General features: G+C 41.7%; 1 protein-coding gene across 1 annotated transcript in view; it reads left to right on the plus strand.

Annotated features, from left to right (window-relative positions):
• The window catches only part of clybl (citrate lyase beta like), an 80,316-nt gene that overhangs the window by 39,112 nt on the left and 27,547 nt on the right, over positions 1-13,657 (plus strand). Inside the window, exon 3 of the mRNA XM_042494782.1 lies at positions 4,465-4,678. Coding sequence (XP_042350716.1) covers positions 4,465-4,678 — 214 coding nt within the window. The remainder of the gene's footprint in view (positions 1-4,464; positions 4,679-13,657) is intronic.

The following is a 13,657-nucleotide window of genomic DNA, read 5'->3' on the forward strand; positions in this document are numbered from 1 at the left end:
TCTTTGGCAATATTAAAAGATTTTTCAAGAACAAAAACATAACCTCTTATATATGACATTACATTGCAAACAAGAACCTTGTCAACATCCATCCCAGGAAAAGGTGTTCACCAGAAATTGACGTTGTGTTAAAAAAAAAATTAAATAAACCCAACTGAATCTCATGACAAAAACAGACCAGATGCCGAAACTATTGCTGCAGATCGCAAGCTGGCCACAGAGCTTGGCGCTGTGCAGCATCCAGGGACACCCTGGTATTACTACACCCCCGTCCATACTCCATACTTGGTATGTGGACTTGAACCAAAAACCCTCTGGTTCCCAAGGCAAGTCCCCACGGACTGAGATTTGGGGTTTCCGTGTAAAATGTAACAGAAGCATAATCTGAAATAGGACACAGGATTTGCCATTTCTTAGTTACATGCATTTGTTAGCTGTTACCTTGAAAAATATTGGTGCACCTGTCTGGATTACACGGCAGGGAATTTTAGAGATGAGGAGATAAAACTTGGGGAAAACAGGAGCTGAATATGGCAAAAGTGTACATCAGTGACACAGTCGTCTGAGAGTGGCGAAGATAAGATGTGTAGTTCAAGGATATGTGGTTCAAGGTGGATTTATTGTAGTTAGACACTACAGAGAAACGTACAGTGAGTGTCAGATCATCAGAGGCTTTTCTGTCGGATTGAAGATCAGTTGATAGTTCTATACCGGCGAACTGCTTTGTCCAGGATACACTGTCTAGTGTTGGAGGAAGACAGACACAAATCTGCATGTAAAATGCTCCTCCAGCGTGGAGAAGTGGCATATACTGTAGAGGAAAATAAACCTGAATGTTTAAAAAAAACAATGCTTTTTTTGGCTGTTGGACAATAATTACTTGTTAGACAGCAGGTCCGCACATGCCACACTGTACTGTTGGGTCTGCAAAACTAAAGTGCATGTCTCAGGAAGAGCCATGTCTAGTCTAACACAAAGCTCACCTCCCTCTTTGCCCTATTCTCCCCTCATCTTCCCCCCTTTAATGCCATTGGGCCTGTGTCTACTGCTGCCTCCGCTAATGAGAACCAGTCCCATCCAGCACCATATAAACCCACTAACACACACTTGCCTCTGATCTCAGACCAGTAAACATAGTCACTGTGGCCATGTCTCACCACTTTACAGCTGCTAATGTAGCCACACAGCCCTGTGTTATCATAACCTTTCATGTAAAAAAGAAAAGAAAAGAGGGGAGAGGAAAAGAAATTGGTAACGTAGGTGCGTATGGTACTTTGGGGACTGTTAAATATATAGAACACGAGTATATAGTGATTTAATAATGTGGAAATGTCCACCAGATGTGGGGTGGTGTAAATAAAAATATCCAGATTGCGTTTAATATCATGGAAGTGGTGTGTATTTGACTATAGTGCCTAGATCCAGCAGTTACAGCTCTGCTCGATGTATCTGTGATGTTAATGGCTGCCCAATGTTACAAGCAGCTCCTTTGTGGGTTTTTTTATGGGAAAATTGAAATGTTTAATGTAAGCCACCACTTCTGCCATTTCTCCTTTTATTTTTACATTTGCCTTTTTCTACTTTATGGATATGAATAGTGGGCTTGTTATAAAAGAACAAAACAAACAACAACAAAAAAACATGGCGACACTTAGGGGGAAAAATAGTTTCTACAAACGCAGCGCAGCTCAACAGTATTGCAGTTAATCAGAGCAGTAGCAGAACTTGGTTGACATTGGTTGTGTCTGAAATTTCATATTAGCATGCTATTTAGTATGCTAAAACAGTCCGTCAGATTTTTTTTTCAGTATGCCCGGAACCGTAATATGAAGCCAATACATGAATTACGTACTATTTCTGCTGAAATATTACAGTATGCAATAAAATGCAATAGATGTAAACTTTCATGTCAGAAAATGGCAGACAGCGGCCGAGATTCTTTAACGACAATAATGTAAATTATATTATTTTTTAAGGAGAACGGAACAATTTTTTTGTTAACCTTTTACCTCTTGCAGTTATTTCTATACCAGGATGGCAAAAGTACCTGGATCTTTCTTTTTCTCAACCCTTCAGTTGCCAGTCTACTTTAAAATGAGACCTCCTGCAAGCAGCAGAAGAGCATAAAGAGGTAGCACAGTGGAATAAAGGGAAAAAATGCTGACTTTTGGTCTCTCTTATTGACCTCTGCTTCTGTTTTTTTGGCTCTAGCCAGCATCAAGGCACCTCCACTCCCTTTCCCCATCCTCCGTTGTCTTCTTTTAAATTACAGCCACCATCGTTTTGTACTTCGCTTATAATATTTTTGCCTTTTAAGTGGGCACTTAGTATGGCTTTTTAACATTTCCCCCTGAGCAGTATGCACAGAATAAATTGATTTCATTTAGGTCTCAACAGCCTCCGCTTGCCCCCTACCACTCAGCACGCCCACCTCCATCCTCTTACCCACTATTTTGCTTTCTATTTTTGCTGTTTGCCTTTTTCCTCTCTTTTCCCTATAAATTTGGGCTTTGTAGCTTTTTTCCCCATGAAATAACTGTGAGCTCTACCTTTTTACACTGGTCTACAGTTTGCCTGGTAGTGTGCCACATAGTCTTCCCTCCAACCTTGGCCATGTTTTTGCCCTAAGCCTTTTGTGTTCCCAGTCCTTAAAGGTCTACGTACCTGGAAGCACTAAAATGCGGCAAGCAACTTGAATTGCTTTTAACTACCTGCTTCAACCGCAACATCTCAGTGAGATGGGGACTGATTGGGACTGGAGGGCATGCGGAAGCGTAGTTGACAGGATTAAGTGGCTATTGAAGTGACTTTTGCTCCTTTTTAGAGAGCAAAAGACCCCTTTTTCAACAGAAGGACCCCCCCCCCCCTTCCTTGCTCAGGCAAAGAGGGACACTAATTACAAATATGATCCCTCGAAGGGTTTCTGATACCCAGTGAGAGTTAGTGGTGGGAGAAGCGGTTTCGTAGCTGTAATTAGATATATCTGATCCCAAACATTTAGGTATTCATTACGGCCAGTTGTTTCAGAGGCCAGATTGACGGAACAAATAATTAAGACGTGTGTGCAATGATTGAGATTATTGGTGTGTACACATGTGTGGGTGTGTATGGATGGGAAGGGGTGGGGGGGCACAAGCCAAAATCACTGTATGTGTTTGTGACTTGGTGTGCGAACCCTCGATGCATTTGTGTGTAGAGGTGGGAGGTGTGATGATAAGCATGTCGACAACTGGTCAAGCTGGTTTTTCATTGTGCGGCAACCCGAGTTAATTTTTATTGTCACTTTGTTGGGCTGGAAAGCATGAATAACCCGATGCACCTTTTCACCTTCATTTAGCCGCTGTCGCTCAGTCAGTGCTGTTTTTTTAAAGAAAAAAGCTTCTAAAAATGACAAAGCTACCAAAGACAGTTTGTTTCATGTTTTTCTTAACATATAAAAAGCATCCTCTGAAGTGCAAAGATGCTGAATAACATTTTAGCCTCCATTATGAAAAAGTATACGTGCTATCAAGAGAGAACAGATACTGTGAGGCATAATTCATAGAGGTGTTGTAAACAACAACAATATAGGTAAACAATACAAGTTTCCTGTCTTCTCTTTGTCCCTATTTTGCAACTGCATGTACATTGCTGTGCTGTACTTACCCTTGAACATTTAAATTTATTTTTTTGTGTGACTGAATGTTGTGCATAGCTTATTTAACTTTTTAAAACTGAAAATTAGAATATCTCTGAAAATCTGAAAATCAAAAGTTCTGAAGCCAGTGCTAAATAATTTCATTGCTACTACTGTCACTTTATTCATGTTCAATACACTGTGTAGTGCAACATTTTGTGATTGATGTTTGTGATTTGTTTATTCTCACTGTGTGACGTCATAGATAGTGCTAATGAAGACACCGAATTTGGCCTTTTAAAACATTAACTACAATAACAAACCTACTCCTTGTTCCCCAAACTTTAATTTTTCCATGACTCAGCTCCAGCCATCACTGCCGCCCCTACTCATTCACTTCCTGCCCTGCCTAGATATTCAGCAGTGTGGCAGCATTAGCATATGAGTGGCTCAGTGTTTGGGTGAGTTTGTTCTCAACAAAGGGCGCCAAAGCACAGGTCAGCGTCTCTCATCCACTTCAATGGAGAGCTGAAGGGCAAACAGAACTCCCAAAATGAAACGTTTCCAGACTTTCGCTCTGGTCTGCAAGAAATCCTCCTCCTTCTGGATCCTCACAAACAATATAAACACTGTAGATATTATGAAGATGAATGCAGCAACAACCTTTAATTATTCATTGCCCTTAGCCCTGTATTGATGCTGTGTGTTCTCATGTGTTATGTATGCATCACAGACGTGTATTTGTGCATACTGGCTGGGTGTTGTGTATATTTATGGAACGTACACAAAGTCATGTATATGTCTGAGTGCCACTGTGTGCTTATGTATGTTTATATCTGTGTTGACAGGGAGAGTACTTGGCTCCAGCCCGCAGCCTGGCAGTTGTATGCCGAAGCATGGCGTTATCACCATCACTCTGCAGGCTCCTCGCTGCGCTACGTACCCCGCAGGGCGGTTCTCTACTGCCCTGGCAATGATGAGCGAAAATTGAGGAAACTAGCCTCGCTGGATGTCGACTGTGCCGTCTTGGACTGCGAGGATGGTGTAGCCCTCAGCAAAAAGGTACATAAACACACAGAGGTATAAATGAAATGCGGCTTCGTGCGAATAGCTTTGTCATCCTGATTTTTAATTCCGTGTCCCTCCTTCAGACAGGTGCTCGGTCTTAATCACTGAAAGGAAAACTACCTAAGTGAGATGTTTAAAACAAGCACATTTCACCCTATTATGATGGTATAAAGGCAGTGGTGCCCCCCTATCAGAGTCCTTTAAAACAAGGTGACCACGTCCCACTGGGTGAGCAGCGGGAAAGCACCAGATGCAGCAGGTTAAAAGCATTCTCCCCCCGCCCACACGACCTCCCCATTGGCCCTGCTGAACTGCCCATGAAATTGTGATTGGAGAGCGGGATAAAGAAGGGGCCCGGGTAAAAAGTTAACTAACAAAGGTTTTTAAGTCATGATAATAAAGATGATTGATATGGCTGGAGGCTGTTCCTGTAGTAGACAAAGACAATAAGATGATGGCCTGTGTGTGACTGACAGGCTAAAACTGTGACCCTGCGATGGAGTCGGTGGATGTCAGAGCGTTTGTCTTTATTATGTGTTGGAGGAGAAATGTGGAGAGGAATGCAGTGCTGAAGCAGTCATTCAGGCTTGAGGAGGGTTCAGATGCTAGATGTCAGCCTGTCAGCATGTGACAGGTCCATGTCTCTATCTTATCTCAACAAAAGTATCCTGCTCCAACCAGCTTATTTCTCTCACCAACCCCCTCATTTCACATAAAACATCATTTACAACTTTGTCTTCAGATTGAAAAGGAGAGTAATTATTAAATAGCATCATATTCAAAATTCACAAATGTTTCCTGCAAAGGCGTTTTCTCTCTTAGCAATTAGTTAATCGGTTTTACTCGTAGAGGATGATATTTAGACATAGTATGTACTGTTAAAAATAAAAGGGATAGTTCAGATTTTTCAAAGTGGTTGTACGAGGTACTTATCCATAGTCACTCTATTACATACAGTAGATGTCAGTTGAAACACCCCCAGTTTGGAGAAGCAGGCAGTCAGACACAGGAGCTAAGCAATCTACTGCTGCAACAAAATGTATTTTAGCCAACCCAAAAAAGTCCCACGTGAATAAATCTATCTCAGTTTAAGTGTACGCTATGTGTAGAATGGTTTCACTGCTTCATCTTGCTGCCAGAGAGTGATTTCTGATGTATAAATTAAGCTGTTATATAGCTATTTTTAAGGCCATACTCCTCTGAGAAAAATAGGGATTTAAAATTTCTGAACGTGGGAGATGCTGGTCTAGCACTGCCTCGATCGGTTAGTTAGTTTGTTTTATTGTGTGACTTTGGCATTTAAAAGTTTAGCTTAGATCATCAAAGTCACACAATAAGACTAACTAACTAAAGCTTTTTTTTCACTGCACAAAGTACCCACTAACACTGTTAACATCTGTAACGTAAAGGGAAAAGTTATAATCGGCATTCACACGAGTGTCAGTGACTCTGCAGTAGTCAAGCGTATTTATCACCTCTGGCTTACAGCACATGACTGAATGTGCTAATTTTAGCCCTTTACCCTGCGAGTTGCAATGACGGGCCACCACTTTATACAGCTGTCTTTGTCCAAGCACCACTATTACTACTGTTTACTTTCTGACCTGTGTTCTGATCTATCCGTGATGTCAACATGACACCTATGACACAGAAAGGCATATTTGCTTGCTGCAGAGCTGTGTGCACAGCTCTAGTCTACTGGTAATGGGAAAGCAGTGTGTAGATTCATTTTAGCGGGTTTACCCGTGTTTAAAAAAAAAAACACGTACACACGCAAATTTTGGTGGAAAAGGGGTACAACTCTCAGTGTAGTGTGCACTTAAACTGGTTTGTTTTGGGGTTTTTTGTGGCTGAAACACATTTTATTGCTGACCCTTATTCATAGCAACATTGCTTAGCTTTAATACACCTACCTGCTGCGAGCATGCTGACTGACATCTACTGTATGTAATACACTGACCATGGATAAGTACCCCATACAACCCCTCTTCAAAAGATGCAAGCTTCGACTTTAAGGGAAAATGACTAGCTATAAGGCAGGTCCATTTCCTTAAAATCCAGAATCATGTCCCTCAGCAGGCTTACCTCTCCATCTTCTGCTAGTAGCACTCCCAACAATATCAACAATAAATTCTGGAAAATAGTCTTATACCTCAATAGTTCCCTACCTTATAATCCCATCACTTTCTCCTCCTCTGATCCAGCTACATCAGCACTACGCAGCACAAAGCATGGCATCCGATTTCAGCCGTTTTTTGACACCGTAAGTCCACGTTAGCTTTGACAAAAGTCTGACACAGTGTGCGGAAATCCTGTTACCTATTATGTGCTCGCTAGGTCGTACTGTGTAATAAAAAAATTAGTTATTTACTCAATAGCATAAGGCACCTTTCCTACTGGCACCCTTTCTTCACTTCCCACACTCTCAGCTTCTTTCTCCACTGTGGCAATTGGAAATCCATGGGGGTTGTTGTGTAGTTATACCTTCCCTTAAGATGATATTTTTTTTCCTGTTGAATGAACAGTGCATCTGGTGTGTATGTGTGTGTGTGTTTGTGTGTGTTTGTGTTTGTTTGTGTGTGTGTGTGTGTGTGTGTGTGTTTCTTTTTATGTAGGATGGCAGAAATTACTGTGACAGTTATTTTGGATGTTAATTTTCATGTTTTTATATCAATTTGGCATAATAGTTGTTTTTTTTTTACACTTGGTTTTCAAAGATCCTATTTTCAAAAAAATATTTTCTTTATCTGTCTACTTTGTTACTTACACAGAGAGGTATTTACTAAGGATTTGCAGGCCCTCTTAATGCATTAGAAGCACCACATCTACACCTTATGCTGCACTCCCATGCCTGCCATTCTTTAAAATATCTTCAAGCACTCGTGGCATAGATCTCTGAAATTGTTTATTTGGGATGGTTGCACCTCCAATTTTTGATATCTGGCTCATGTTACTTTTGATAGGAGGATTAGGTCTAAATGGTCTAAATGGCGGCACATTATGCAGATCAGATGCACATATTGTTGAACATTTACTTATTCTTGTATCAGTTAATACTAAAGCTTGGTATTGGTACTCGGTACCTTTCTAAGGTAAATACCCAAGTACCAAGTAGTATCGAACTTCTCCTGTCAAATGATATATGCATTCAGTCATGTTTGTGCCGGCGGTTTGATCCTGAACCATTCTGACTGGTTCAGCAAATTTTCTGTTGCTGCCATCTCTGCAGCTGCTCTGTGAACGCTCAGTTCGCAAAGTCGGGTTAGCACGAGCTAACCGCAGCAGCAGCTAACATCAAACACCAAGCTGTTGAACCGTTCTAGCAAACTTACACTAACTCTGAAATCGCTCAACGTTGTTGTTCGATCCATCAGTAACCCTTACGTGACGTTAGCCGTGTGATGTTAACAGTTGGTCTGGTTACTGTATGTTTTCAGGTGGACGCTCACAACTGTCACTGCCGCAGAGCTCACACTCCTGCAGCAGCTGCTAACCTGTGCAGTCAGGTTGAGGCTGAGTGCTGTGTTTAAGAGTGTGAGCAGTTCAGCATGCAAAGATGCCACCAAAATGTTTGAAAGTATGGCTGTGCATACCACTCCATTCACAATATTTATATTGAATTAATTACTCTATTGGTATAGAGTGCCCAAGGGATGACATTTTTCTGTTAGCCAACGTGGAAGTCAGCGTCACCCTGGTTCCCTCGTCTCCTCTCATAAGTTTGTGTTAACCACAGACCTTATTTCAGGTATCTTACCAGAAAAAACATTAAAAAAAAACATAGACTTCGATACAAGGGAACCAGAAGTGCTGAAATGCTAACTCATTTGTGGGTTTTAGGAATCATTGTTCAGACACTCTGTTGGTATCTCTCAAAGGGTACCAGTATCGCAATTTATTGTAAATGATACCCAGCCCTATTAAATACTCAGCTGAATTTGGAAAATATGTAAAATTGCAAAATTAAGAGTCCCTAGCAGTGATTTGTGTTTCTTAACATCCTGCATAATGTCTTGTCACCAATATTTTCTCTAGCTGACATGTAGTATGTCAAATAAAAATCAGTTCTGTGATCAGCTGAATCATAAATAAAGGATTTTTTTTTCGCTTTTACATTGTGAGTGTGTCTGCACTGACAGTTTCAACAGTGTATACTATTGCTGCGATTTTATTTGCCATGACAACCGCGCAGTCGGCACTGTGTGTTTGCCAGAAGATGCCAGGCATCAACAGTGGTTCTGTGATACATGTCTGTTTTGTTTTTTTTTTTCTTGTGAGAAAAAAAAATGGGAGCAAAGCAGATATTGAGCTTGATAAATGCCACCCTGAACCACTGTTTTGGTAAAGGCAACAATGGGTTAAGTGAAATGTGAGGTTAGTTAGCAGGTACACACGGACAGGCTTTTAAACGGGGCTACTGCCCACAACCACCCTCCCATTATGTGTTCATTAATGTATTCTTTTCATTATCTGTCACCTTCACCTTAAAACAGGGAAGGATATTCATGACAAAAAGGTACGCCGTGAAGGTCAGTCCACCCCCTCCCCTTGAAAATTGAAATCCGGGAGTGCCCGCTTTAATTGCCTGCCGCTTTGACTCCAAAAAATGTCTGCGCTCCGTCTTGGCAGTAATGCTGGCTGCTTAAGAGGCAGGGAGATGAGAAAAGGAGTAAAGGGTAGGAGCCACCCAGAGCTTGCTAACTGTCACCACAGACCCAGAGGGGAGAGCAGGAGGAGGAGAGCGGGGAGGGAAGACAAGGCTGACTGCTCTAACACTCTTACACATATCATCATATCTGTATGATCAGTGGGGTGGAGGAAGAGGGAGGGCAGGTTGAAACCCCGGAGCGGAACTGACGGCTACACCTGTCCTCTCTCCTCCTCTCTCCCTCGCTGTCTTGTTCTTTCATTGTCCCTCTCTCCCTTCGCCAGGGTCCTCAGGGTTAAGATTGTTTATCTCTCTCTCTCATGTTCTCTCTCAGTCTCTCTGTGCCCTATGGTCCACTATTCCTCCTGGTGCTTCTCCCTCTCCCTCTCTTTTCCCCACATGGGTCCCTCCTTCCTCCCTGACTCCCCCCTGCCTCCCTGCCGTAGAGATTCTCTCCTAATCCCTGGAAGTTTGGAACTAATGAACTAACTGCTGAGCCGCTGCCACGGAGCTTGGTCCCAAACTATACTGTACTTCACACTCGATTTCCTCTCCAGATGGCATGGTGGCGCGGCCGACACGGCGGGGAGCACCTCTCGCGCACCAGCACGCGCCTGCAAATGCGCACTGGTACACAAGGCATGCAGAACACAAACATACACACACAGGGGAGTGTGCACATGTACACACATGCGGGCAGACATTCACACACAAATGCACATGCGCACATGCACAGTCTGCAGCTCACTGTATATCAGTCAAGTGTGACAGAGGACTGTGTCCTGAAGAAGCACCGACCATTTATTAGTGTTTCAGGTCAGTATTTGTCCATTTGAATGTGTTTAAAATATCTAACACAGATAAACCCCCTCAGTAGCTGTTGTTGGGCCCATGTGGAAGCCAGAAACCCGTCACTCCTGGATTTTGCAGTTTTATGAGTACATGGATCTGATTACACCCACCATGCATACATGATTCGCCATGTTTAATTCATGCAGTTTTTGGGATGTTAGTTGTTCGATTGTTGATGATGTTTGAAACCAAAATTACAGGAATCTCAGAGAAAATATTAGAGATTGTAAAGATTGCAGATGCCATTTTAAGCATTATTTTTAGGGCTTATAAATGCAGTCTACTGCATGACATGGAATCTCCCGAAAGTGCTAATGAGTATTAATTACCAATTATCTCTTATGTCGTACATAAAAGGGTCCAATAAGAGCGTAGTCTGACTCACAAGATGTAGACTGTGGGTATAAGCATGCCACTGGTTAGCTATTTCAATCCGCATCCTTCTCCTTTATGTGTGTGCTATCGTTTTACAAAGGCACCGTCACTGCCTACTGTGCTAAGTGCCGCCCAGGACAATGATGATTGGTTTAGAGAAACAAAAAGAAGCATTTTTTTTCCCCCCTTATTGCAAAAGGATCATGGTTTCTTTCAGACCTTTCTCTAGCATTGACACTGCACTGTGGAGATAGGTTTGGCAGTGCAAGATTAATAAGACCATAGAACACCATGTGCTTCCAATGTGAACACCAATACAACAAGAGTATCTACATCCTATGCAATTGGTCATTTAACCCCACCCTGTTACAATCTCAACTAAGAATAAAAATGTAGAAACTTCAGCATTAACTGTAGGTCTGTTATACAGCATAGGTGTCATTTACCCCCTGTAGTTTAAGCACACAGTCACACATAAGCAAATGCAGGCAAATTACATACATTCATCTTTTATTTAGATCTTGAGGAATCATTGAGGGCAAGCCCTCATTTTCAATGATGTCGAGAGCACAGAAAAAACGCAAAGAGTAAACAACAACAGACCGAACATCATTAAAAACGGTTACATTCAAAAGCAGAGATCATAGTTTCCTGTAGACCTTTTCTGGTCTGCTTTCTGTATTTTACAACCTGTTTTCTGGTCTTTCTGTAATGTCAAATGTGACACACCAGGAAAACACACACACACACACAGAGAGAGAGAAAGGCATACTTTCGTATCGTAACTGCCACAGAGCCGTGTACACATGTCTAGTCTACTAGCAATGAGAAAGCAGTCTATCACCTATTTGTAGTGGCTTTTCCGGTGTTTAAAATACTTGTATACATCTGCTTTTTGTGGTGGAAAAGGGGTCTTATAGGCTTTCTCTGTTTCTGACTTTGCTTTGCTTTGCTTGTAGTTTTAAGGAGCAGCTGAGGAACTTATGGTGAGCTAATTAATTGGTAGTGGTTAATGCATAAAATTGTTAACCCTGACTGTTTAACTTTATGTCAGGTGAACTGAAAAAATCTCTTTTCCTTATTGTATTCTCTGTTTTCGTCTCCTTGGTATCACTCTTTGCTTCTGGTCCGCAGACCGACCTTTGTGCAGTGATAGCAGCTGAGGGAAGAATAGGTGGCACATTGTGGAGTGGATGACATTATTACGGTCTATTAACTTTTTCTGGTTGTAGTGCAGTCAATATATGAGCTGCGGTCTATGCATGAACTGCGTCTGACACCAGAGATTTTCAACTTAACATAAATTATGCAGCCAACTGTCAACTGATCCATGACCTCAGTTCAATGCTCACTGTGTTATTCCAGAGGACACTGGAAGATCTGCTCTCCATTTAAGTGGATTCAAATGACTAAACTCTTGACAGAAAGAGCTCCTGGGAAATAATGTTAGCCAGTTGAATTATGAATACTGAACATTTGTATTTAGTGTGTGTCTGTGTGTGTGTGTGTGTGTGTGTGTGTCTGTGTGTGCGTGTATTTACATCCATGTATATATACATGTTCTTGTGTGCGCGTGTTTGTGTACTTGTGCGCTCAACACCTCAGAAGACCCAGGAGACTGGAGAGAAACTCCCAGTCAGGCTGCCAAGACTCACAAACGGGATGTGAGCCGCTCAGCCAGAAAATAGACCCCGTCCCGGCCAGATCAGAAAGACCTTCAAATCCAAACCTCACTGTCTGTCACGGTGTATGTGTGTGTGTGTTGAGTGTCATGTGTCGGGTATCGATTGGAGTCCTTGGGGAGGGTCTGATAGGCGAACGAGAGGTCAGGGTGCATTAGAGAGTGATGACAGCGCTGTGATTAGCATTCGTTGCTCAGGAGTGGAGAGGGCTTGCCTATTGTTGAAGCTCATAGAAAAGGGGATTTAAAGGTGTGAACATTTTTTCTCACCTGCGTCTTTTTAGATATCAATATAAGTCTGAGATTACATTTGAGCTCTCTCAGGTCTTTTGGGTATCTTTCGAAACACTGCTGATCCAGATACCGTTGGTTAAGGGCGAGGATTGAGGCCGAGTGAGGGATCGGAAAATGCTGAGACGTAGAGAACAGAGAGGCCCTCTCTCCCTCTCTCATTATCCTGTTACACTCTTGTGTTTTCACTGGCAGAGCCGCGGCTCGCACCGCTCTGTGCTACGTGGGCTGCGCAACGCAACTCACGGAGAGTAACCCCAGTAGGTGGAGTGATGATGGAGAAGGTGACAAGGAGAGGAAAACATGAAAGAATGGGAGGAGGAGGAAAGGAACGCAGCAGATGTTGATGCACGAGGGAGGGGGAAAAAAGCAATGCTATACCTATACCTTTATTATGCAAAAAATGTACTTAATTTTAATGTTCTGTCTTAATGAAAGGACATGTTAAAGTAATCAAACTCCAGCAAGCTGTTTGAAACCATTTGACAATGTTTGTCTCCTGATCAGACTAATAGAAACAATATACAGGGCTCACTGCTAACTTTCAGGGTTTCCTAGGATCCTTAAAACGTCTTAAAATTTATTGATTTCATTAATTTAAACTAGGCCTTAATCGATATTAAAATGTCTTAAATGAACAACACGGGGAAATGCAAAATCAACAAAAATTAAGTATTTAATACAGTGGGAATCCAGGCAGTGGAATCCCAGATGCAGAGTGCGAAACACATTGGGGCAAAATTGTCCCTAACTCTAAGTAACTGAATTTTTTTTTTTTTTTTTTACTTCTAATTTTGATTATTGTAAAATTGATCCATAATTTTATTATTAGTGGTATTAAAATAGTGTTAAAAAGTCATAAATTCTACTTGCTCTAAGCTGTAGGAACTCTGACATTGGCTGCCAGGCTTGCAACCAGACATTAGGTGTTTTTTGTTGCCGAAACTATAAATATGGTAGCCATTTTTAGTCACTGTATATTATGAGTAATTAAGATACTATGCAATTATTTATGCCTTTGTTCTGATCATGATTTTAAGGATCCACTCCAGTTCGTAAATACTTTAACGCTCAGTAATAAAGCAAAATTAGATGATAATAGTCACAGTCTTGAAATCCAAACACT

Source organism: Plectropomus leopardus, chromosome 10, assembly GCF_008729295.1.
Source record: "Plectropomus leopardus isolate mb chromosome 10, YSFRI_Pleo_2.0, whole genome shotgun sequence".
NCBI lineage: Eukaryota > Metazoa > Chordata > Actinopteri > Perciformes > Serranidae > Plectropomus > Plectropomus leopardus.